The 22,587-nt window shown below is 66.0% G+C and overlaps 4 protein-coding genes across 6 annotated transcripts; 3 read left to right on the forward strand and 1 right to left on the reverse strand.

The window, feature by feature from the left end:
• The first annotated feature begins 792 nt into the window (after positions 1–792).
• Positions 793–12,701, forward strand: KANK3 (KN motif and ankyrin repeat domains 3). Of its 3 annotated transcripts, none has more exons than XM_075444131.1 (11): positions 793–880; positions 5,863–5,937; positions 6,235–7,944; positions 8,181–8,280; positions 8,428–8,637; positions 9,126–9,213; positions 9,518–9,737; positions 10,048–10,190; positions 10,506–10,706; positions 10,796–10,894; positions 11,143–12,701. In XM_075444131.1, exons 2-11 carry the CDS (start codon positions 5,901–5,903, stop codon positions 11,197–11,199), a joined length of 2,865 nt encoding a protein of 954 aa, XP_075300246.1. In that variant the 5' UTR covers positions 793–880; positions 5,863–5,900; the 3' UTR covers positions 11,200–12,701. The 3 variants fall into 3 exon arrangements, with proteins under 3 accessions (XP_075300246.1, XP_075300247.1, XP_075300245.1); XM_075444132.1 differs by having other exon boundaries at positions 11,146–12,701; XM_075444130.1 differs by lacking the exon at positions 11,143–12,701 and having other exon boundaries at positions 10,796–11,130.
• A 1,649-nt stretch (positions 12,702–14,350) lies between these two features.
• Positions 14,351–15,058, reverse strand: RPS28 (ribosomal protein S28). Its single transcript, XM_075444133.1, has 3 exons — positions 14,975–15,058; positions 14,848–14,895; positions 14,351–14,753 (listed from the first exon to the last, which is right to left on the reverse strand). Exons 1-3 carry the CDS (start codon positions 15,011–15,013, stop codon positions 14,631–14,633), a joined length of 210 nt encoding a protein of 69 aa, XP_075300248.1. The 5' UTR covers positions 15,014–15,058; the 3' UTR covers positions 14,351–14,630.
• Positions 15,059–15,129: 71 nt separating this feature from the next.
• On the forward strand, positions 15,130–16,138 carry NDUFA7 (NADH:ubiquinone oxidoreductase subunit A7). Its single transcript, XM_075444140.1, has 4 exons — positions 15,130–15,221; positions 15,332–15,381; positions 15,465–15,614; positions 15,893–16,138. The coding sequence occupies exons 1-4, from the start codon at positions 15,171–15,173 to the stop codon at positions 15,987–15,989; spliced, it is 348 nt and encodes a 115-aa protein (XP_075300255.1). The 5' UTR covers positions 15,130–15,170; the 3' UTR covers positions 15,990–16,138.
• Positions 16,139–16,579: 441 nt separating this feature from the next.
• CD320 (CD320 molecule) lies at positions 16,580–21,115 on the forward strand. The gene is made up of 5 exons (XM_075444430.1): positions 16,580–16,696; positions 16,878–17,087; positions 18,339–18,416; positions 18,759–18,907; positions 19,331–21,115. The coding sequence occupies exons 1-4, from the start codon at positions 16,621–16,623 to the stop codon at positions 18,902–18,904; spliced, it is 510 nt and encodes a 169-aa protein (XP_075300545.1). The 5' UTR covers positions 16,580–16,620; the 3' UTR covers positions 18,905–18,907; positions 19,331–21,115.
• Positions 21,116–22,587: the final 1,472 nt, after the last annotated feature.

A 22,587-nucleotide genomic window follows, 5' to 3' on the forward strand; every position in this document is an offset into this window, starting at 1 on the left:
AAAAAAGGAGACAAACAGCGCGGTGCCGGGCGAGGGAGGGCTGCCAGCACCCAGCGGGGCCCGGCCCGGGGACCCAGCCAGGGCGAGCGGCTCAGGGCTCCCAGCCATGGCCCCGGGTGGGACGAGGGCAGGCGGCGTGCGAGGGGAGGCTGTGCCAGCGGGAGGACGCAGGGCAGGAGCTGGGCCCCCCGCCAGCAGCCGTGTGGAGCTCGGGGCAGGGGATCCCCCGTTCTCCAGGGTGACTGTCCCCGAGGCGAGCAGGGAAGGGACATCCCCATCCCAGGGTAACTGGAGTCGGGGCACCCCATTCCCAGGGGTAACCAGGGCAGGGGACCCCCATCCCTGGGGCAACTAGGGAAGCGGATGCCCCATCCGTGGGGTGATCAGGGCAGGGGACCCCTGTACCCAGAGTGATCCGGGCAGGGAATCCCCTATACCCAAGGGTAACCAGGGCAGGGGACCCCCATCTGTGGGGCGATTGGGGAAGGGGAGCCCCCATCCCTGGGGCAATTAGTGCAGGGGACCCCCATCCCTGGGGTGACCAGGGCAGGGGGCACCCCCCTTCCTGGGCTCACCGGGACACCCCTTCCTCCCAGGGGCATACCCCACCGCGGGGGGCCACGGGGACAGGGACCCCCCCCCCCCCCCCCATGGGTGGGATTTCGGCGCCGGGGTGAGCGGGGATCCCGCCCGGGGGGGGGGGCCGGGGGCGGTGCCTCTCCCCGCCCGCCCCCGCCCCGCCCCGGCCCGCTCCCGCCCGCCCTCGGCGCGGGGCTGCGGCGGGCAGCGCTGCCCGGCCCTGGAGCCGCCCGGAGCGCCGAGCCCGGGACGGCGGCCCCGAGCTGGGGCCCGGCTGCAGCCCCGAGGCGCGGGCGGCACGGTGAGGGGCGGCGGGGACCGGGCGGGACGGGACGGGACGGGACCGGGCGGGCCCCGGCTGCGGGAGCGGCTCCGGCAGCGGCGGGGCCGGGGCTCGTCCCGGCGGCGGCGCCCAGCGGGGCCCCCGCAGCCGCCTCCGCCCGGGCCCCGCCGAGGGGCCGCTCCGGAGCCCCCCGGGAGCGCGGGGGGGGGGGGGGGGGCGGCCCCGGCGACCCCCGCCTCGGGGGCTCCGCCCCAGCGGCCCCGGGAGCGGGGCTGCTGCCCGCGCCCTCGGGCTGCCGGTACCGCTGGCTCCGGGCCGGCGGGGCCGGGCGGGGCCGCGCACCCAACCCCGGCTGGCGGGGGCGGGGGGGTCCCAGGGGGGGTCCTGGGCTGGGGGCGGGCGCCCCGACGTGCGGGGGCGGGCAGGGTGGTGCGGGCACCCCGAGGTGCTTTGGGGCTGCCAGGGCCACGGGGACCCGCGAGGTTGGGGGTGCTGGGGGGCTCCCCGGGGTGCTGGGGTCCTGTTAGCGCTGGGGATGCTGGGGGGGCTCCCCGGGGTGCTGGGGAGCTGTGGGGCTGGGGATGCTGGGGGGCACCCCGGGGTGCTGGGGGGCTTCAGAGATGGGAGTGCTGGGGGGCTCCCGGGGGTGCTGGGCTCCTGTTAAGGCTGAAAGTGCTGGGGGGCACCCTGGGATGCTGGGGAGCTGCAGGGCTGGGGGTGCTGGGGGCACCCCGGGGTGCTGGGGCTTGGGGTCTGGGGGTGCAGCAGGGCACCGTAGGCTGCTGCAGGCCCCGCTGGGGTGCTGGGGGGCACATGGGGTGCTGTGGGATTTGGGGTGCTCCCTGCGTGTGCGTGGGGAGCCCGCCGTGGGGCTGTGCCTGTGCGCCGTGGGGGGAAATGTCACCGTTTGACCCTGAGCCCCTCCTCGCAGCGGGGCGATCCCAGGCCGACCCGGTGTGTCCCGAGGGGATCGGGGAGGTGTTGGTGAAAGTGCTGGTGGGCCGCCGCGAGGAGGGAGCCGGACGAGCGGTGGAGGTTTTCTAGTGGCAATGTGGGAGCCCTGGAGAGCTGACGGTGTAACGGGGCCGTGGAGCCGAGCCCCGCGCGAGCCCGGCTGCGGGCGCGCTGTGCGCCTGCTGTCCAGGGGTTGTGAGCTCGCGGGGGTCCCCGAGGTGGTGGAGCGGGTGCTGAGCCTGAGCAGCCCCCGCAGCCTCCCGACCAACCGGGCCGACGATGAGAGCCCAACCCTGGAACTGGGCTGTTGAGGAGATGGAAGCATTTCCCTTCCCCTCCCCGGGTCCGGCGCACCCACCCGCCCGGGACCCGGCTCCTCCGGGAGCAGCCCCAGCCTGGACGCCACAGCCGGGGCGGCCCGGGCGAGCGGGCGCAGGGACGGCGGGCGGCACGGAGCACGGCCGTGCCGTGCAGCCCCGGGGCAGGGGATGGGGATGGAGCAGGTGGCCGGGAAGACGCGCCGAGCCCCGGCTGCCTCCCGTCCGCACCCAGCCTGCGGCGCCGGCGGGTGACGCTGCGGGTGACGGGCACGCGCGGCGGCTGGCTCCGTGCGAGGGGCCCGAATCCCGGCGGGTCGCTGGCAGCGGAGGAAGCCGTGAGCTTGCTCAGTGGTTTCCCTTTAACTTTGGAACAGCCTCAGCGCCGAGCTTCGGGGCTTATCGCCCGCGCGCAGCTTTGAGGGAAGCGTGCCTGGCCGAGATAAATCAAGTCGTGCTGGCCAGGGCTGCGCTGGACTCTGTTCTTCTCACATTCCTCATGACCTCAGTGTTTTGGCTCGGGAGGAGAGCCCGGGAGAGCCCTCCCTGTGTCCGGCCTGGCCCCGCCGGCGGTGCGGCTCGGGCTGCACGTGGCCGAGCCGGGGACGGGTGCTCCTCGTGAGGGAAAGGGCCCAAAGGAGTCTGGAGCTTTAAAAATCTCTCACCTAGGTCTGTCCCCTGCCAGCCTGGGGGCTCGGGGACCCGGGGAGGGGGGGGATCGCCCCACGGACCACGAGGCTGGGGTCCCAGGGGCCGGGCTGGGTACAGGGGGTAGCGGAGCTGTGCCGAGGTGCCCGGCCTGCCCCATCCCTCACACGGCTTCTTGTTGTAGTCGAGCAGAGCGGCTCCGGTTTTGGCTCCGAGTTTCGTGGGTTGGTGTTGGTACAACGGGAAATGGAGGTGCGAGCCCGGGGCAAAGCGTGGCCCTGCCTCCGCGGGGACGATTGGGTCCCTGCGCATCCTCCTCCTCCTCCTCCTCGCCCTGCTGAGCCTCCCCAGCGGCTCTTTGCTTCGCACCCACCCGCTTTTCTGCGGAAGCACCGGGGCTGGAAACGACCCTTTCATTGCTTCCAAAGGCAGCTGGGATCGTGCAGGGTCCCCTGCCCTTGGCACCCACGGGTCCCCGTGCCCAGCCCGGGCAGCACCAAGCCCCGGTGCCCAGGGGCGCGTCCGGAGCTGCCGAAAATCCGCCTTTGGCACCAAAGTGGCCGGCGCAGTCTTCCCCGTCGGGACTCCAGCCCGGGTGGGGAGCGGCTTCTCTTTGAGCCGGTGCCGCGGCGATGGCGGCCGGCCAGGGACAAGGCTGGCTTCGTGCAGGTGCCGGGGCCGTGGGTGAGGGGACTTCACCCTCTCGCCGCTGCCGCGCGCCGGGGCCGTCTGCCCCCGCTGCTGATCCTCGCCGGCTCGAACCCGGGCTGCCGCTCGCCTCACCGCCCAGCCCGGGGCAGCTTGCGCGGCACGGGGAGCCCAGGGGGAGCTTTGCACATCACAGGGCCCCCCGGGGGGGTCACACATCGCAGGGACCCCGTCGGTGTTGGCACATCGTGGGGTCCCTGGGATGATGTGCGCGTGGTTGGGAGCCTGCGGGTCCCGTCGTCTGGCCTGGCCCTTGGGGAGCTGGGTGAAGGCAGGAGCTGCTGCCCCGGGTCCAGCCCATCCCGTCGGAGCGGTCGGACCAGAGGGGGGCTGCGGGAGGGTCTCCCCCGGCTCTGGGACGGGCACTTCATCAGCAGAGGCTGGCGTTGGGTGAAGGGGTGATGGCAGGGGGGCTGAGCAGCGCGTCCCGAGGGCAGCGGGGCCGTGCTGTCCCCAAAGGGACAGCTTTGCCAGGCGGGAGGAGCGGAGCGGAGCAGGAGCCCTCCCGGGGCGGCTGTTCCTGGCCAGGCCCCGGGCAGGACAATTCCCGGCCGGGCGGCGGAAGGGAGCTGCCGGCCGCTTCCCCCGAGGAAACGCACCCGCTGGCCCTGGCTCCCGCTGCTCTCCCGCTTCCTCCCGTTTGATTTACGGCGTGCGCAGAGCCCGGGGGGAAGTTTGTCCTGGCCCCGGCGCTGTTTAATTACCTGCAGCGAGGGCACGGGGCCGGGCAGAGGAGGAAGCTGGCCGCTTCCCGGTGCAGGAGGGCTGAGACCAGGTGGGGGATGCGCAGACCCTTTTGGGCGCAAAGCTGGCGGCACGAGAATGGTGGGGTGCCAGCATGGAGCTGGGCTGTTCCCAAGGGATGTGGAAGGGGTGCCAGCGCAGAGCTGGGATGTCCCCAGGGGAGGCAGAAGGGGTGCTGGCACGAAGCTGGGGTGATCCCAAGGGAGGTGGAGGTTGGGCTGTGCACCTGGTGTGGATGGGTTGGTAGAGGAGTGGAAGAACCCCAGGATCCATCCCAGTCACCGATGATGGGAAGCATCTCATCCCTGCCCGGCGGACTCAACCCCTTGGCCCCACGTGCTGGGGGTGGGGGGGGGTGGGAGGCTGCCAAGCCTGGCCCAGTGCTGCCCGCGCCACGGCTGCTCCTCCGGCTTCTGGCACAGGGTGAGCCACGGGCTGGCAACCGCAGCGGCACGGCCGGGGCTGGGAGCAGCCGGCGGCATCACGGTGGGCAGCGGGTGCCAGCCAGGGGCCAGGCCATCGTCCCCAAGCTGGGTGCGTGATGGGAGCGGCCACAGCACCTCTGCTAGAAAAGTCTGGATCCTCCGGTCGTCGCAGGCGGGGGATCTGGGGAGGGATGCGGGTGTTTCCCCGCAGCCGAGGCCGGATCCTGTGCCCTTCTCTGGGCAGTGCTGAGCCCCAGCTGCCCTGAGGGCTGTGCCTGAGCTGCCTTTCCTCAGCGGCGTGCTTCCTCCCCTGCTTTCTGCTGAAAATAGCCCAGTGCCAAATTCTTTGCCCGCCAGCAGCTGTGCCCCGTGGGCAGGGCACCGGCCCCCGCCGCGCAGGGACCCCGCGGGTGGCTGCAGGGTGACGCCGTGTGCGGCGGCAGCAGCTGCTCCCGGGGTGCTGCTTGCCCCCGTCCTGCTCCCGCCAGCAGTGCTTCCCACCCCAGCGCCCAGATGTTGCTCGCAGCTGGTGGCCCCCCCTGGAGCTGACCCCCGGGTGGGAGCTGCGTCCTGCTGGCTCTCCTCCAGCGTGCCCGTGCCTGGCTCTGGGGAACAGCAGGCTCTGGTTGCATTCCCGCCATGCTTTATCCCGTATTATCGACAGGGAAAAGCAGCCAGGTCCCTCCTGGGGGTCCCCGGCCCTGGAGACCCCCCCCGAGGTGGGGGTGGGCAGCTCAGGGCCCCCCGGTCCCGCTCGGCGGACATCACGCCCAGCGACGGGCGGGTGTGCTGCGCTCACGTGGCTTCGCAGAAGCATCGATCCCCTTTACCCAAAGCAAACTTCGCACACCCGGGAAGGCTCCAGCCCGCTGCCCCGCTGCGGCCAAGCTCTGACTCACGACTCGGCACCCTCGGAGCTGGCAGCGCGACCGCGGCGGCCGTCCCAGCCCGGGCTGCGAAGCATTCCTTAAATGTACAAACATCCCCGGCCTCGCAGGCAGCGCCGCGCTCGCCCGCCCGGCAGCCGGCTCGAGCTCCAGCCCCGCGGCACCGAGGGCTGGAGGGAGGCGAGGGGGCCCAGCGATGGCGGGCGGGGGGCTGCGGGGTGCTCCCCGGGCAGGGGGGCCATGGTTTGCGGCTGCGGGGGGCTCACCAGCCCCCCATCCACAGGGTTTTGCCAGACGTTGGCCCTTTGTTGTTGCAGGTTGATGGTCCCCTGGTCAGCGGCATCGCGGGAAGAAGATGGCTCAGCCCGCGCCCCTGAACCAGAACCTCCCAGGTAAAGGGACCGGGGTGGTCGCCAGCGGAAGGAGCGCGAGGGGAGCGGCACGGCTGAGCTCTCCCGGCCTGTCCTGGTGGGTCTCCTCTCCCCAGCACCCACCCCGGCACAGAGCGGGTGCCCCGCGACACCCAGCAGCACCGAGCGTGCCGGGGACAGGGCATGCCGCTGGGCCCACTGCCAGCAGCATCACGGCAGGGAGGGGGGCTGCAGACTGCAAATCCCAGTATAACCCAGTTGGAAAAGCCTTCCTGTGTCTACCAGGTCCCTGCCTAACCGTCCCTGCTCCTCTTGCAGATCTCGGGGGCCCGTTCTTGTACCGGGACCAGGACGATGGGGAGAAGAGCTCGTATTCGGTGGAAACCCCCTACGGCTTCCTCCTGGACCTGGATTTCCTGAAATACGTCGATGACATTGAAAGCGGACAAACCCTGAAGAAAGTGCCGCTGCCTCGCAGGGCGAAAGGGGCCCGGCAGCCGCCCAGCGCCCTGCGCAGCCCCAGCAGCCACACCAGCGCCTGGACCTCCACCGAGTCCCTCGCCTCCACGGCCAGCGAGGAGGGCAGGACCGCGCTGCTGCTGTCCCCGCACGGCCGCGCACCCCTGGAGCCCCCCAGCAAGCCGACCTCCCACCCCGTCTCGCCGCCGGTGCCGCCAGTGCGGCTGCTCCCACCTCCCACCCGCAAGTGCCTCCCGCGAAACCCGCAGGTGGAGAACACCTTGCTGGAGACAAGCCGGAGGCTGGAGCAGGAGCAGGGCTGTTCGCAGGACAGCGGTGGTCCGTCCCGCGGTGCCCCGAGTCAGCCGCCTCCCTGGGTGCCAATGGGTGCTGAGGGCCAGGCAGGCTGGGGACGGGCGAGCCCCGGCAGCTCGGGGCGCAGCACGCCGGCACCGGGGCTCGCCGCTGCCCCGTTGCAGCACGTGCGGGAGCAGATGGCCGCGGCCCTGCGGCAGCTCCGGGACCTGGAGGAGCAGGTGAAAACCATCCCCCTCCTGGAGACGCAGATCTGCGAGCTGAAGAGGGAGAAGGCAAAGCTGTTGGAGAAGCTGTCGGCGGAGCCCGGCGAGGCTTTTGGCCACCCCTCTGGCTCCGAGGCGGCGGCGGGGGGCGAGGAGCCGCCCCAAGCGGGGCTGGAGAGCGAAGTGGAGCCGGCAAAGGGACGAGCGAGCAAGATCACGGAGCTGAGGAAGCTGACGGAGAAGCTGGCCGTGCCAGAGCGGGGCGGCAGGGCTTGGCCGGGCAGGAGCCCCAGGGCCGCCGAGAGGCCGTGCCGCTCTGTGGCGGTGGGCGAGGACCGGGCCATGAGCGATGCCGTCTTCTACTACCGGTCGCAGCAGGAGGGCGGCGGCGACGCGGCGGATGGCGGGGCACGGGAGCGCCGGGACGCGGCCGTCTGGGTGCTGGAGTCCTCGCTGGGGCTGGCCAGCGAGGCGCAGCGGGAGCTGGAGCTGCTGCAGCAGACGGTGGGGCACCAGAAGGAGGTGATCGCCCTGATGGAGGGGCACCTGCAGGAGGCCACGCGGGAGCTGGAGGAGCTGCGGCTGGAGGTGTGCGCCCGCCGGCCCCGCGGGCGGGTGGACAAGGCGGTGATGGCCAAGCCGCTGGTGGCCGAGGCGCTGGTGGAGGCGGCGGTGGCCACGCGGAGCCGGGCAGCCGGCGACCCCCCGGAGACGGCAGAGGCGGGCGTGGGGTGCTGCCCACCGACCACCTGCGTCGGGGTGGGATGCCGCCCCGACGGGCGGGACGTGGCCGTCGGCACCGATGCAGCTGCCGGGTGCGAAGATCGGGGCAGCCAGACCGACGCGGGCAGCGCTTTCCTGGCGGGCGAGGAGACAGCGCCTGGGGCGGGCGATGCCCCCGGCAGCCCCTTGGCGCAGGGCACGGGAGCAGTTGGGGGGACGTGCCAGGGGAGCCCAGCGCCCAGGGCAGCCACGCCGGAGATGATGCAAAGCGACCGGGACCCGTCCCCGGTGTGGGACGGCGGAGCTGCCCCAAGCCCTGCAGCTGGTGAGTCGGCTGCGGGGGGTGACACCAGGGTCTGGGGTGGGACATCCCTGTGGGAAGGGTGAGGGTGGCCCTGCTGGGGACATGGCCTGCGGGGCCAACGCTGCCTGCGTCACAGCAGCTGCCTGCACGCTACCCACATCCCTCCCGTGCCCACCCCGGCGGGTTTGGGGTGCCTGGGGAGCCCCGTGGGGGGGTTCCTGCTCGCCGGCCCCTGACACCCATCTCTCTGCCGCCAGGAGCCCTGAAGTCCATCATGAAGAAGCGGGACGGTCCCCCGCGGAGCGAGGCCGAGGGCAGCAAGAAGAGCCTGCAGTTCGTGGGCGTGCTGAACGGGGAGTACGTGCCAAGGGGCTCCTGCCCCCCGTCCGTGGGCCAGCACCAGCACCCGGCACCCCCAGCCGGGGCTGGGCACAGCGGCAGTGAGGGGTCTGGAAGGGACCAGCTGGGCGCTGCGTTGCCGCTGAGCATCCTCCCTCTGTGCAGGTACGAGAGCACGTCCAGCGAGGAAGAGGAGGAGGAGGAGGAGGAAGGAAACAGCTCCTCTGAGAAGGCTTCAGCCGACAGCTCCGACAGTGAGGAGCAGGGGGACACGGAAACCTCGGAGGAGGAGGCCGGGGAAGGCGAGCACGAGCCAGGACGGGAGCAGGAACAGGCTGGCGTGGCCCTGCCAGAGCCCCCCGAGGTGAAGGAGAAGTAAGTGCCGGGGGGAGGCACCAGCCCTGCCGAGTCGGGGCATCTGCCCCGGTTTCAGTGCAGCCGATGGGAAAAGCACATTGAGCTCCTGCGGAAACCATTCGGCAGGAAAACAGCGCTGCCAGCTTCTCGGCTCTGCTGTGGAAGGGATGGGGCTGAGGGCCCAGATGCCTCCTTGCTGGGGAAGGTTGATTGAAGGGGGCGGGGGGGAATCCCCAACAGCCCTTAATGGCATTTTTCAACAAAAGGAAAAAAATTGAACTAAAAACGAGAATCGTGCCTGAGCGCACCCGTGTATGGCTCAGTTCAGCGGGGTTTCAGAGGCTGGAGCTGGCAGGGTGCAGCCGCCGGGCTGGACGTTGCAGCGTGGGGAGCTCGCGGAGGCTCGCGGGCACGGGGGAGAGGAGCGGAGCCCCCGCGGGGGTCTCGGGGTGCCCCTTGGCCGCACGGTTTCGGTGGGGTGACAGACGCCCTCCTGCTCTCCCCAGGTTCGAGCTGAGCCCCAGGATGCGGGAGGCCTGCCTGATCGTCAAGACCCACCTGGGCCACCCCGGTGCCACCAAGAGCAAAGAGGTGGTGAGTGGGGTGCTGCGGGTGGGACATCTCGCCCGGCCCCTGCCGGGGACCCCCCCGTCGGGCCGGCGCTCCCCAAGGATGGGCCAGCAAAGCCTGGCTCAGCACCTTCCCCCAAAGCACGGCCCTTTGCTCCAGGCTTTGTCCCGGACAGCCCACAGCATGGCCTTGGCTCGGGCCATCCCGGCACGGTTTTGGGGTTTCAGGGTCCTGCCCTGCGCCGGTCTCTGGAGCGGGGCCGGCAGCGGGGGGTGCGGGGCTCGGGGACAGCCGCAGCCCCCAGCTCAGCGCCGCTCGCCGTCTGCAGCTCAGCAGCAGCAGCCTGGTCCTGCAGGAGTGGTTCCGTCTGTCCAGCCAGAAGTCGTCTGTCCCCGACACGGTCGCCAACCACCTCCTGGCCTTCGCCGAGGTCTCGCCGGCTCTCCTGGCCCACGTGGTGAACCTGGCCGACGGGAACGGCAACACGGCCCTGCACTACAGCGTCTCCCACTCCAACTTCCACATCGTGCGGCTGCTGCTGGACACGGGTCGGTGCCCCCCACCCCCAGCAACGTGCCCCCGCCACCATCCCGCTCCGTACCCCGGGTCACAGCGTGGCCGGGCAGGGCAGGGAGAGCTGCCCCAGGCTGTGTCCGTGCCGGGGGGGGAGCTGGGCCACCCCAGCCCTTTGGGAGCCCCGGTTTGATGGGGAGGGCTCATCTGCAGGTCTGGGCCCACGGGGCTGTGGGACAGCTCGCAGCACCCTGGGCAGGGTGGGAGCCAGGCACGTGGCTCGGTCCGTGCCTCGCACCAGCCCCATGGCACCCTGAGCCCCCCCTCCTCTGCCCGTCCCCACAGGGGTCTGCAATGTGGACCACCAGAACAAAGCTGGCTACACAGCTCTCATGCTGGCAGCGCTGGCGGCCGTCGAGCAGGAGGATGACATGAACGTGGTCAGGAGGCTCTTCAGCATGGGCAACGTCAACGCCAAGGCCAGCCAGGTTGGTGTGGGCCGGCGGCCACCATGTCCTGACCCTCTCCCCCCACCCCAAGCAGCTGCCAGGGCACCACTCTGCTCCTTCAAGGGCAGGAAAGCGGCTCCGAACCCTGTAGGGGCCGGTACATGGGGCAGGCATCGCATTAGGGGCTCCTTCTGCCTGACACCCGGGCTCTCGGGTCTCACCCCCACCTCATCCCCAGCCAGGGAGTGCTCAGAGGCGGCGGTGGGCGCTGGGGACGGCAGTGGGGCCCTCCCGGGGCAGTGGGAAGAGCGGGTGGCACGGCGGGGCAGCCTGGCAGCGTCCCTTGCCCCGCAGGCTGGCCAGACGGCGCTGATGCTGGCCGTCAGCCACGGCCGGCAGGAGATGGTGGAAGCCCTGCTCGCCTGCGGAGCCGACGTCAACCTGCAGGACGAGGAGGGCTCGACCGCGCTGATGTGCGCCTGCGAGCACGGCCGCGTGGAGACGGTGAAGCTGCTGCTGGCCCAGCCCGCCTGCAACGTCTCCATCGTGGACAGCGTAAGGCTCTGCCGCCGCGGCCCGGGCACGCTCGCCCACCCGCGTCCCGTCCCCGGCCCTCTCACCAGCTGCTCTCCCTCCCTCCCCAGGACGGTAACAACGCCGTTGCCATCGCGCTGGAGGCCGGCCACAGCAACATCGCCGTGCTCCTCTACGCCCACCTCAACGGCACGAAGGCGCAGCTGCCTGTGAGTCCTGCAGCCCCCGACCCCGTCCCACCCAGGGCCCAAGAGGGTGACACCACAGCAGGCAGGCGGCCCCCCGGGAGGGGACGGGGCTGTGACACAGCTGATGTCCCCCAGGAAGGGGCTGCAGGAGCAAGCGGCCCAGGGGTGCACGGCGCATCCTCAGCTTTGGGGAACCAGCCTGGCTGGCCCTGACCGGGCGTCACCGGAGGGGTCTCTAGTGACATGTCGTGACTCTGCTCTCTCTGCAGCAGGCGATGTCACCAACAGCCACCAAGAGCCCCGCGAGCCCAAAGAAACCAAATTAGAGCGACCATCAGATCCGGCCAGGGGCCAGCCGGCCACCAGCACTCGGCTGCTCATTCACGTCCCCTCTCCTGTGCCGCATGGCTCCCTGTGCCCGCAGATGCTGTGACCCTCCTGTCACTGGAGCAGGTTCCACCCCCGGGCCTCGCTCACCCACATCCATTGCTGGGAGCGGCCCGCGCGCGGCCACCTTGCTCCAGGTGACAGGGGAGCCAAGCATCCAGCGACCTCAGGCTGGAATCACAGAATCACTGAGGTTGGAGAAGACCTCCAAGATCATCAGCCGCCAAAGGCAGCGAGCAGAGGTCAGCGGCATCCCCTCTGCTCCCCGCCACCCCGGAGCCCTCTGCAAGCCGCCAGCTCGCTGGAGCAGCACAAACAGCACCCGGTTTCTGCCCTCCCGGCAGGCAGCAGAGCCAGGGACGGGGAGCAGGGCTGCGGGAGGGCGAGCATCGGGCCCTGCACCCTGTTTGCTGTGTGGCACTCAGCGGGCGAGTCCCGCACAGCAACAGGAGAGGGGACACAAAGCAGCTGGCCACCGCTGCCTCGGACGTGGGCTGGGAGCACTTCCAGACCGAAATACTTGCCCTTCTTTTGTGTCATTTCCTTTCCTGGCTGAAATCTTAATTTTTTTCTAGCACATGCACACCAAGCAAAAACCAAAAAGGTGTATTGCTTACTCAAAGGATGCAGTTCAACGTAAAATCACTTGGCGGTTTGATCTGCTCAATGGGAGCAGAACTTCTGGGCACGTGGGGCTGCAGCCAAGAGCCAAGAATACATTTAGGGACTGAGGCTGCCCAGCCGCTACCCGACACAGGGAGCAGGGACCTTCTCCCGGGGGAAGGATGGCAATCGCCTCCCCAGAATTTCCCCGTTTAAAGTCCCACAGCCACTGACTCTGAAGGCACATGGAGCCCACAGCCACGTCCCTCTCTGCCTGCTTCCCTTCCCAAAAGGGAGAGCAGCTGAGGATAGCTCCAGGGAAAAAGGGTCAGCAAGCAGCGCTCAGAGCAAGCCGAGGGCCTGTGGATGGACACGTATGTCAGAGGGTGTGTGTGCGTCTGTGCGAGTGTGTGTGCAGCAGGGGGGGTGGGGACGGACACGGGACAGACTACGGACCAGAAGGAAGAAAGAGGCTTTTGCAGGTGAAGCCAGCTCTGCTCTCTGAACCCTTCGCTGAGGTAACACGTGTGGCAGCCCCATCTGTTCCCCCAGCAGCACCCCTGCCGCGCACAGGCCTGCTCTGAGCCGTTCTGTGAGCTGGGAAACGCTCCCCAAGAAACTTGTTCTGGGCAGCACGCCGCTGTCCCGCAGTGGGCCTGTTTCAGCTTTGCACTGACGTTAACATACGATGCTCACAGCCACTCTAGTACGCTGCTCTATGTATTCCCTACTCACTGCTTTGGTTTCACAGGTTTGTTTGCTGATATTTTAATACTGATGTTTATTTTTAAGATATAAATAAAATTTAAAGTAAAATTATTTTGAAATATTACAGTGACCAGCAGCAGTCGTCTCCTGCTCCTTGTCTGGCTCAAGCTAAAACCCCCAGAACAGCTTCACCCAAGGGACAGCCTGGCACAACCCTCGCCCAGAGCGGCTGCCTGCACGTTTCCATTCATTCCCTGCAAGTTTATAAACTGGTGACATCCATTGGTCTGGTTTCTTCCAGCAGAACTGTCCCAGTCTCCAGTACCAGGGTGTCTTCTGGCCTGTTTCACTTCACAGGGCCAAGTGGGACGCTGGGACGAGACGCAGCCCTTTGCCACCTCTGATATTAAGCTGCATGATCAGATTGAGAGCAGGGCTGCAGTCACCTCCCTCCTCACATGGCCGAGGGCCATGCTGAGCCCACAGGGACACTCGGGAAGGGTCGCGGCTGCTCCGAGCCACCCTCACTACCAGTTCACCTCTGTCTGGACACCGCCTCGCAGCCGATGCCTCCCCTCTCGGCCACTCAGCACGGTCAGGGCTGGCAGCCGCCAGAGCAAACACTCTTCGGTCACTGCTAAAGCTGTGTGGGGAACAAACAGCAGCCAGAGAAGTGAACTCCAAGGTTCTTGCACTCATAGCTAGTTCCCAAAATCTCTGCTGCGTCACACTAATCAAGGGACTGCAGACTCGCCCAGTGCCCTGAAATGCCACCAAAGAATCAAGCCCTAGATGAAGCAATGCATGAGCACATACTGAGAAGGGCACAAAATCCTCCTCAGGGCACCCATGAGCTGACCAGGGCACAACTAACACCCGTGGGAGGGAAGAGAAACTACAAATGCTCTTTCAGCACCAGCCCTAACACCAATCCTCACTAGCTGCCCAAGTTCAGTGATTTTAACATCTATTCCAGAAGTGCTCTCCTCAGCTTGAGGATACTCAAACCCTCAATCCCACCCGCCACTGAAGTGCCTTAACCAAGGGCAGGACATTGAGGGATGAAGAACACTCCCATCAGAGACCACAGGATCAGGAGCCACCAGCCCAGCTGGGCTCAAACACACCACAAACCAGTATCACTATTATCAGATGCAAAATATCGGTACTTAAAAACCAGCCCTTGAACAGTGACAGTTTCCATGTTCATTCCTAATCCTTTCAGCCTTTTACTTTATATAACAGCCTAAAAGAATAAATCTTCCTAACTGATAGTGTGACAGAAGGGAAAGCTCAGGAAGAAAACTAGCGAGATCGATTTACTCACTCCTCTAAGGGCAGAGAGACAAGCCCTCTCTTTCCATGGGTGACTGGCAGGGAAGGCAGCGAGTTGGTGTATTTATAGTATCACTTACTGAGGAGAAAGACAGAAGCAGCGGGCTGTAACTTTGCAAGCTGGTACAAAGCTCCACCTTCTGCTTGTAATTAAACTGCACAGAAGCCCAGTACATCAAAGGCTGTGGGCCCAGGCTGCCCAGAGGAGCTGTGGCTGCCCCCTCCCCGCCAGTGCTCAAGGCCAGGTTGGACGGGGCTGGGAGCACCCTGGGCTGGTGGAAGGGGGCCCTGCCCCTGGCAGGGGGGTTGGAACAGGATGAGCTTTACGACCGCTCCCAACCCAAACCATTCGATGAAGTTCAGTAGTGTCGCTTTACCAGTTACACACACGAAAACGCTTACCAGAAAGGTCGGGATGAAGGCTGCTGTAATCAAAGCAGACAGTTACTTTTGTCATGACAGTTATTTTTGTTGTGACAGGTTAACAAGAGCGCTGGGGCACCGCAGCGTGAGGGCGGAGGCATTGCCCGCAGCCCCAGCGAGGCCCCTCAGCAAGCGACACCCAAGGCACGGGACCACCGGAAAAAAAACCCCATCCCTTTATTGTGGGGCCGCCGCGCTGCTCCCCATCCCCCGCCGGGCCCCGCACCGGAGCGGGGGGGCTCGCGCTGCCTCAGGCGGCGGGGGATGGGGGGGGGGGAGGCCGTGAGGCGCCGCGCGCGCTTCACCGCAGCCGCCGGGCCTCGCGCTCCGACTCCAGCAGCGTGAGGACGTCGCCCTCGCGCACCGGGCCCTTGACGTTGCGGATGATGGAGCGGCTCGTGTCGTCCATGAACTCCACGCGCACCTAAAATGGCGGGAGGAGGAGAAGGGGGGGAGAAGACGGCGTCAGCGCGGCCCTGACTCGGCGGCAGCGCTTCCCCCGCCGAGGCCCCGCTCACCTGCGTGCACTGCCCCTGCGAGCCGGTCCGGCCCAGCACCTTGGTCACCTGCGGGGACAGAGCAGAGGAGTCAGCGCCCGCCCAGTCCCCATTCCCCCTCCCCAGTCCCTGTTCCCAATCCCCCTACCCTGGCCAGCTTGATGGGCTGCACACGACTCGTGTCCATGGCGGCTCCGCAGCGCACGAAAGGGGCGGAGCCTTCCCGCTCCGCTTTTTATAGCCGCGCCCAAGTCTCGCGAGACCCAGCGTGCCCCGCGCGCGGCCGGCTCCGCCCCCTCCCGCCTTCCCCCTCGGCACCTCCCTGCCCTTCAAGGCAGCACAAGATGGCGACAGCCACTCGCCTCATCCAGCGCCTCCGCAACTTCTTAGCGGGGGTAAGGGCGGGCGCGGTTGTCAGAGCCGCCGCGGGTACCGGGTGCTGCGCGGGCCCGCGGGCCCTCGCAGCGCCCGACGTGGCTTGAGACCCTCTGGCCTTGCCTTGCAGCGGGACCTGCAGGCCAAGCTGTCGCTGCGCTACACCGAGATCTCCAAGAGGTGCGGGGCCGGGCTGCGGGCCGCTGACCTCCTCAGTCCCCCGCTGACCTTGTCGCCCCCCCCCCCCTTTTTGTCTCCTCCAGAAGCCAACCGCCGCCTCGGCTGCCGCTGGGTCCCAGTCACAAAGCGGCCGGTAACTATTACTGCAACCGGGACGGGCGTCGGGAGGCCGTGCCGCCCGTGGTGGTGGCGGGAGGGCAGAAGAGCCTGGCTGCGGGGGCTGAAGCTGGGGGGTAGGTGCCCGCGCCGAACGGGTTTCAGCCTTGCTTGGTTTAGGTTTTTGTAAAACTTTAACTTTTCTCATCGGCGGCGTTGGGTGCCGCGGGTCGGTAGGTGAACGCTGAGCTCGTTCTTTGCGTCTGTGTCCCCCCGTGGAATAAAGCGAGGTGGCTGGAAGTTCACTTAAGCCCCTCTGGCACTGATAAACCCCACACTCCTGATTAAATCCGAGTCCGGTTTTCCCAGCGTTGCTAAAGCCTCTTTTCTCTGCTCCTTCCTCCCCCCCCCCCAGTTCGGGCTCTGCAGTGACAACAGCTGAGAAAAAACCGGTGACGCCAGGACCGGCCCTGAAGAAGTGGGAGATTTCGAGAGACCAGCCCTGTTTGTGAGCGGGAGCCGCGACGAGGCTGGGCGTGTGAGGCAGAGCTGGTTACGGAGCCGCGCTCGCGGGAGGAGCCCGTGGGTTCCGCTGCAGCGACGCTGCCTGGAGCTCAGCCCGGGGCTGGTGCGTGGCTAATAAATATGTTTAATGCTGTGATTACCGCCCCCTTTTTTTTCCTGTTCTATATGAATTATCTACATTACTCCTCTTTAACATCGCTTTGGGCGTGAGGTTTTCTGGAGGGAACAGCGATGCGTTACGCGCGTCGGAGCTGGGGCTCAGCGGGTGCGTGAGCTGTCCGTGAGCCCGCCCCCAGGTGCGGTACCGGGGGGTGTGGCAGGGCTGACCGGAGGTGACCCGGCAGCGAGCTACGCGGGTCGATGCGGTGTCAGCCGCGGGGGAGCCCGCCCGGTGCCCGGAGCTGCGGGTGGGCAGCGCTGGGGCGGGCGCAGGGACCGCGGGGCGGCCCGGGCCGCGGGCGGGAGGGCGGGGCTCCTCAAGGGCACGCGGCGGCGCCCCGCCCGCCCGCGCGTCCCATTGGTGGAAGGTCTACCCGTGCGCATGCGCGCTTCCCGGCGTGCGGCCGGCTTTATAGCGGCACGGCGGCGGCGGGGCCTCCCGCGGGCGGGAGCTGCGGCATGGCGCGGTGGCCGCTCCCGGGGCTGCTGCTGCTGCTGCTCGTGGTGCTGCTGCCGCCGCCGCCGCCGGGGAACGGTGAGCGGAGGGTGGGGAGCCGGGACCGCGCGCACTGTCCCCATCGTGCCTATTGGCTCTCCGCGCACGCCCTTCGCTCCCATTGGCTGGTTGCCGTGCGCGCGGTCTCCCCTCAGCGAGGGGCGCGGGGAGGGGGGGGGGGGCTCAGTGCGGCTCCTCACGCCCGTGTCCCCCCCCGCAGCGTCCGCGCCCGCCTGTCCCCCGGAGCAGTTCCAGTGCCAGCCCGGCGCCGCCTGCTTCCCGCGGGAGTGGCTCTGCGATGGGCACCCGGACTGCGCCGACGAAGGGGACGAGCGGGGCTGCGGCGCGGGGACCCCGCCGGAGCCCGGCCCCGACGGCGCGCGAGTGACCTCGCAGTGGAGCGCGGCCCCGCCGCCCGCCGGCACCACAGGTATGGGGCGCGGGGGGGGGGGCCGGACGGACCCTGCCGCGGGGGGGGCCCCGCCTTGGGCTTCCTCCCGCGATTGAACCGCCCGGGGCTCCTTCGGGAAGCGCCTGTGAAGCAGCTCCTTCCTGGACACGCCGTTCCCGGCGCTGCCCGCGGCGCTGGAGCCTCTGCCCGCCCTGCTGAGCCCCTCCGGGGATGGGACAAGCTTGGAGGGGAATGGTGGGGGAGCGCTGCTGGGCCGAGCGGGCCGGATCAGAGCGGCAGGCACCGGTACCTGTCCAGCTCAAGGGTCCATCTGCGTCCCCAGGGCTGTCGGTCGCCGCTGCCCTGCTCCGAGATGCCCTGGAGCTTGCTTTCATGGGATCATAGAATGGTTTGGGTTGGAAGGGACCTTAGAGATCATCTGGTTCCAACCCCGCTACCGTGGGCAGGGCCCCCTTCCACCAGCCCAGGGTGCTCCCAGCCCCGTCCAACCTGGCCTTGAGCACTGCCAGGGAGGGGGCAGCCACAGCTCCTCTGGGCAGCCTGGGCCAGTGTCTCGCCCCCCTCATGGGGAAGAATTTCTTCCCAATATCTCATCTAAATCTGCCCTCTTTTAGTTTAGAGCCGTTCCCCCTCGTCCTGTCACTACACACCCTTGTGAAAAGCCCCTCTCCATCCTTCCTGTCGGCCCCTCCAGGCGCTGGCAGCTGCTCTAAGGTCACCCCGGAGCCTTCTCTTCTCCAGGCTGAACAGCCCCAGCTCCCTCAGCCTGTCCTCGTAGGAGAGGTGCTCCAGCCCTCGGATCATCTGCGTGGCCCTTCTCTGAACCCAAGCAGCTGGATGGTGCTGCTCCAGCTTCCCTTACGCTGCGGGTTTCCGTGGTGTCAGGGAGCTGAGGCGCCTGGATGTGGGGAGGAGGGGGGTTACTGTGGGCTGCATTTGGATTTGGTGCCTGCACTGGCTCGGTGGGGAGGTGAGCTGCGTTTTGGCTGTGCCTGGGGCTTCCCAGTGTCACGAGGAGCAGTTAGGGTGCTGCAGCTACAGCTGAGAAATCTCCTAGCTTTCCCTACTGTGCAGTTCCGGTAGGAAATTTTTCCCTTTGATGTGGGCTGGTCATAGTAACGGCAGATAATGTTTTGCATAAATTGAAAGAGGCCTGTTGGCACCCTTGAGGTGAACTGGGAACTCAGCCAGGTTTGGACTAGAGACTGCTTTGAATGCCGACCACAAGGTGTGTTGGAAGCTGATGGATTTCTTGCTCTTTCATCGCAGAGGCTACAGCTACGCCTGTCCCTGGGGGCTCTGTGCCATTGAGGAGTCAAGGCCGCACATGGATCTTGATCGTTGCAGGTACGTGGGACTCAAGAGTGCTGCACGTGGTCTTGGTCCTGGCTGAGAATGGAGTATCCCGATGGAGTTAATTCCAGGCCTGTATCAGTAGCTGCTTTTACTGGGCTGGGAGGGGTGGGGGAGGCCTTGCACCACAGCTTGACCATTCCTCTGACCAGGGCACGCGATGTCCTTGGCAAGGCCATTCCATGCGACCTGTCACTAACTCACTTCCTCTGCCCCATCCCTTCTCCTCGAGGGAAGCTGCTGCTCTCTCGCTGTTGCCTGACGCTGTGGAGCCCCGTACTGACGTCCAGCCCAGGGGCAGCGAGTGGTTCTCTGCTTGTGCGCTCTTCTCTCTAGTGCTCCTGAGCATCCTGGTAGCTGTGGCTGCCATCGCTGTATGGGGCCTGTCCAAAGCAAAAAGCAGATCTGACATCTTCAGTCACGAAAAAGCATCCAGGGAGCAGCTGGTGCCTGACACGAGCCAGACAGGCTCATTTCCCTGAAGGGTAAGTTTCCTGCGCTCCATGCGTGAGGGAGAAAGGGCCCCTTGCCCTGCGTTTCCAGCCTCTGGAGCTTTCCCCTCTAGGGGCAGCTGTTCCTGCTGCTGGTCAGCCGCACGCTTGGGGTTTTGGTCTGCCCTGAAGCAGCAGGACTCTCCCCTGACCTTCCTTCATTGCAATCAGGTGGTGAAGGGTCTTGCTCAACTGCAGGGGTAGTGGCACAGCCTGAGCTGAGAAGGTGCTGGCTGCTTTTGGTAGTGAAGTGCTGGTCTCTGTCCTTCCTCTGCTGCCAGGGACGCGGAGCGCTCATGCTGCGATGCTGATCTTCTGGTGTGGGTTGTTTTCCTCCACTTCGCACAAACTGAAGTGAAACCACATTCTTGCCCAAAGAACTGTCAGTAACCAGGTGTTTTTCTGGTTTTGTCACAGGGATCTTTACCATGCGGTGAGAAGATGGGACTAGCCTGATCTCCCTCTCGCTCGCTGCAGAGGCTGACTGAATTGGACACAAGCTCTCAAATCTGCATCGTTACACTGGAATAACAGGAGGATGCTCCTCTTAGAAATGGGTCCTAGATTGCGGGACTGCTTGGGCACTGGGAATAGCACAGCTCCTTCCCTGGTGCTATGAAACCACCCCACACAAAGGTGGTAGAAATTTCTTCACCGTTCTTGCCTCCGGGGGTTGTTAATGCTGACTCTCACCAGTGTGGCCTTGGAGCCACCCATTTTATTCTCCATGAAGTGACAGGTGCTAGGTGCTATTCAACTGTGTTCTTTCACTTCCAGCCAAGAGACTTGTCTCCACCTGCCCCATTCTTTCCCCTGGGTTTTGTCAGGGAATAGGGCATTTCTCATCCGTTTTGGCAGGAGCTCCCTGCCTCTGCGCAGGTCAGACACGGCAGACTCCGCGTTCGCGCGAGCGTTTTGATGCCGCTCCGTCCAGTGCACGGGAAGCTTTTACTGACAGGTCGGCTGTGGGGGTGAGAGCTGAAAAGTTTCCTGTCTGCTCTAGCTTTTTGCTGCCACCCTGAGTCAGCCTGGGGCCAGCAGTTCCTGGGCACGCTCCCTTCCAGCAAGGATCTCTGCCCTGTGCAGGACCGCGCTTCCCACCGCAGTGCTGAGCTCTGATGTTGCTTCTCTAGCACCGGTAAAGGTGCCTTCCTTAACGCTGTCTTGACACGAGTGGAGTCCCTCGAGGGTCTGCGCTGGGACCAATGCTGTTGAAGGTCTTCATGGGTGGTGTGTGCAGTGGGATTGAGCGCACCCTCGGCGGGTCTGCGGGTGATGCCGAGCTGAGCGGTGCGGTTGGCTCACTTGAGGGAGGGAACGCTGTCTGGAGGGACCGGCAGGCTGGCGGAGCGGGACGTGTGAACCTCCTGAAGTTCAGTAAGGTCGAGCTCAAGGTCCTGCACCTGGGTTGGGGCAGTCCCTGGAGAAGGGCAGGCGCTGGGGAGACCTTCTTGTGCCTTTGCAATGTATAAAGGGGGCTTGTAAGAAAGCTGGAGAGAGGCTTTTTACCATGGCCTGCAGTGACGGGACAAGGGGCAATGGTTATAAATTGGAAGAGGGTGGATGTAGACTGGACATAAGGAAGATGTGTTTAGCAGTCAGGGTGGTGAGGCCCTGGCCCAGGCTGCCCAGAGAAGCTGTGGGTGCCCCCTCCCTGGCAGTGCTCAAGGCTGGGTGAAAATCTGAAACCATTCTATGAGGTTTTGAGCATTTGGCTGCTTCCCCCCCTCCCCCCTTTCAGCTTGAAATAACTCGTGTGTTGGATCAAATCCTGTCTGTGTCGTGGCGTGCGTAGCTCTTTCCGAACGGCTCAGTGCTGTACATTTGACTGGCAATGGGGGAAGGAGATAACTGACCGGTGCCTCTAGTTCGGTGTGGACCTCTGCTCCCCGTGCTCCTTGTGCACTTTGTGAGCGCTTGTGCGAAAGAGCCAGAGCTGCTGCCGAGCTCTGAGCCCGGAGGGTGAGGCCTTGGCTGGCCAAGCAGCAGCGGTCAGCAGCCTCAGCCGGGAGTGGAAGAGTCCCACTGTGGTGCGCGAGCGTGCCGCCGAACGCCGCGGGGGAAGTGGTGTGGAGTACTGAGCTATTCCCTGCTGTTATTTTTAGTACCAGAGGTCATTTGCCAGGGTGCACACAACCTTGCTTCTGTTTCCGTAGGGACAAGTGGAGATAGCTGTTAGTGAATGACACAGGAGAATAAAGAACTTCAAACTAAGACTTCTGGATTTTTTCTTTTTCTTGGATTTTTGCATTTGCTTTTGAGTTCTGCAGTCGGGAGGCTGCATCACCCTTGGGTTGTCACGTCCTGGGAAAGAGGGCTGGTGGTGGGAGGGCTGGCATGGACGGAGAGCACGGGAGAGCGAGTGCTGCTGTGCCTGCCTGGGACCAGAGTGACTGCGCTGACAGAAAAAATGAAATACGGGGCGCAGAGTGGGAGGAGACGAGAAACTGCTGGCACTGGGCCAGGGTGCTCCTGCGGACTGGGTGAAAAGTGGAAAGCTCAGCCGGGAAGAAGGTGAAAAGACTGCCTGAACTTGTCCCCTCTTCAGCAGAGCAAGCGCAGGGAGCGGGGTGCCCGCGGAGCCGCAGCAGTCCCAGCCGCGCAGGGCTGCGCCGGGCGCACAGACGTGCCGGCGCTGTCAGGGCCGCGTGGCAGAGGTCGGCTGTCCCCGATCGTCCCCTCAGCCCGCGCTGTTCTGCCTGGGGAGCAGAGCCCCGGCTCTGTGCGCGCGGGAGCACGGGCGGGGGTGAACTCAGCAGTCACAGCCTCTTCCCACTGCAAGATCGTGCAGGTTGTGTTTGCTGATCCCTGAGCTGGGTGTTTCGGGGTTGAAAGAAACACATTTTTATGGATCTTGTGTCAAAACCCGGGGCCGTGTTTGCAACAACAGCTTCCCTTCTCCTGCCTGCTGCCAGGAGCATTTTGTTGTCCTAATCCCCGGGCTCAGAGCCGTCAGCTGCAGGGGAGCAGCAGGAGCTGCTTTCCAGCCGAGGAGTGGCTTTGCGCTCTGGGTCATAGAATCACAGAATCGTAGAGTGGTAAGGGTTGGAAGGGACCTTAAAGATCATCTGGTTCCAAGCCCCCTGCCATCAGCAGGGACTCCTTCCACCAGCCCAGGGTGCTCCCAGCCCCGTCCAACCTGGCCTTGAGCACTGCCAGGGAGGGGGCAGCCACAGCTCCTCTGGGCAGCCTGGGCCAGGGCCTCACCCCCCTCATGGGGAAGAATTTCTTCCTAATATCTCATCTAAATCTGCCCTCTTTTAGTTTAGAGCCGTTCCCCCTCGTCCTGTCACTACACACCCCTGTGAAAAGCCCCTCTCCATCCTTCCTGTCGGCCCCTCCAGGCACTGGCAGCTGCTCTGAGGTCACCCCGGAGCCTTCTCTTCTCCAGGCTGAGCAGCCCCAGCTCCCTCGGCCTGTCCCCGTAGGAGAGGTGCTCCAGCCCTCGGATCATCTGTGTGGCCTCCTCTGGACCTGCTCCAACACCTCCGTGTCCTTCTTATGTTGAGGGCTCCAGAGCTGGACGCAGGACTCCCGGGGGGTCTCAGCAGAGCGGGGCAGAGGGGCACAATCCCCTCCCTCGCCCGCTGCCCACGCTGCTGGGGATGCAGCCCAGGGGACGCTCGGCTTTCTGGGCTGCCAGCGCACATTGCCGGGTCGTGTTGAGCTTCTCA

This window comes from Opisthocomus hoazin, chromosome 27, assembly GCF_030867145.1.
Source record: "Opisthocomus hoazin isolate bOpiHoa1 chromosome 27, bOpiHoa1.hap1, whole genome shotgun sequence".
Taxonomy (NCBI): Eukaryota; Metazoa; Chordata; class Aves; order Opisthocomiformes; family Opisthocomidae; genus Opisthocomus; species Opisthocomus hoazin.

Excerpts from the sequence above, each read along its gene's own strand:
- KANK3 (XM_075444130.1), top strand. The coding sequence starts at position 5,901 with ATGGCTCAGCCCGCGCCCCTGAACCAGAACCTCCCAG. Across the intron at positions 8,638-9,125 it reads CCCCCCGAGGTGAAGGAGAA|GTTCGAGCTGAGCCCCAGGA; the intron begins GTAAGTGCCGGG and ends TGCTCTCCCCAG. Across the intron at positions 9,738-10,047 it reads GCGGCTGCTGCTGGACACGG|GGGTCTGCAATGTGGACCAC; the intron begins GTCGGTGCCCCC and ends CCGTCCCCACAG.
- RPS28 (XM_075444133.1), bottom strand. The coding sequence starts at position 15,013 with ATGGACACGAGTCGTGTGCAGCCCATCAAGCTGGCCAGG. Across the intron at positions 14,896-14,974 it reads AGCCCATCAAGCTGGCCAGG|GTGACCAAGGTGCTGGGCCG; the intron begins GTAGGGGGATTG and ends CTGTCCCCGCAG. Across the intron at positions 14,754-14,847 it reads CGCAGGGGCAGTGCACGCAG|GTGCGCGTGGAGTTCATGGA; the intron begins GTGAGCGGGGCC and ends CCGCCATTTTAG.
- NDUFA7 (XM_075444140.1), top strand. The coding sequence starts at position 15,171 with ATGGCGACAGCCACTCGCCTCATCCAGCGCCTCCGCAACTTCTTAGCG. Across the intron at positions 15,222-15,331 it reads TCCGCAACTTCTTAGCGGGG|CGGGACCTGCAGGCCAAGCT; the intron begins GTAAGGGCGGGC and ends CTTGCCTTGCAG. Across the intron at positions 15,382-15,464 it reads TACACCGAGATCTCCAAGAG|AAGCCAACCGCCGCCTCGGC; the intron begins GTGCGGGGCCGG and ends TGTCTCCTCCAG.
- CD320 (XM_075444430.1), top strand. The coding sequence starts at position 16,621 with ATGGCGCGGTGGCCGCTCCCGGGGCTGCTGCTGCTGCTGCTCGTGGTG. Across the intron at positions 17,088-18,338 it reads GCCGCCCGCCGGCACCACAG|AGGCTACAGCTACGCCTGTC; the intron begins GTATGGGGCGCG and ends CTTTCATCGCAG. Across the intron at positions 18,417-18,758 it reads ATGGATCTTGATCGTTGCAG|TGCTCCTGAGCATCCTGGTA; the intron begins GTACGTGGGACT and ends TCTTCTCTCTAG.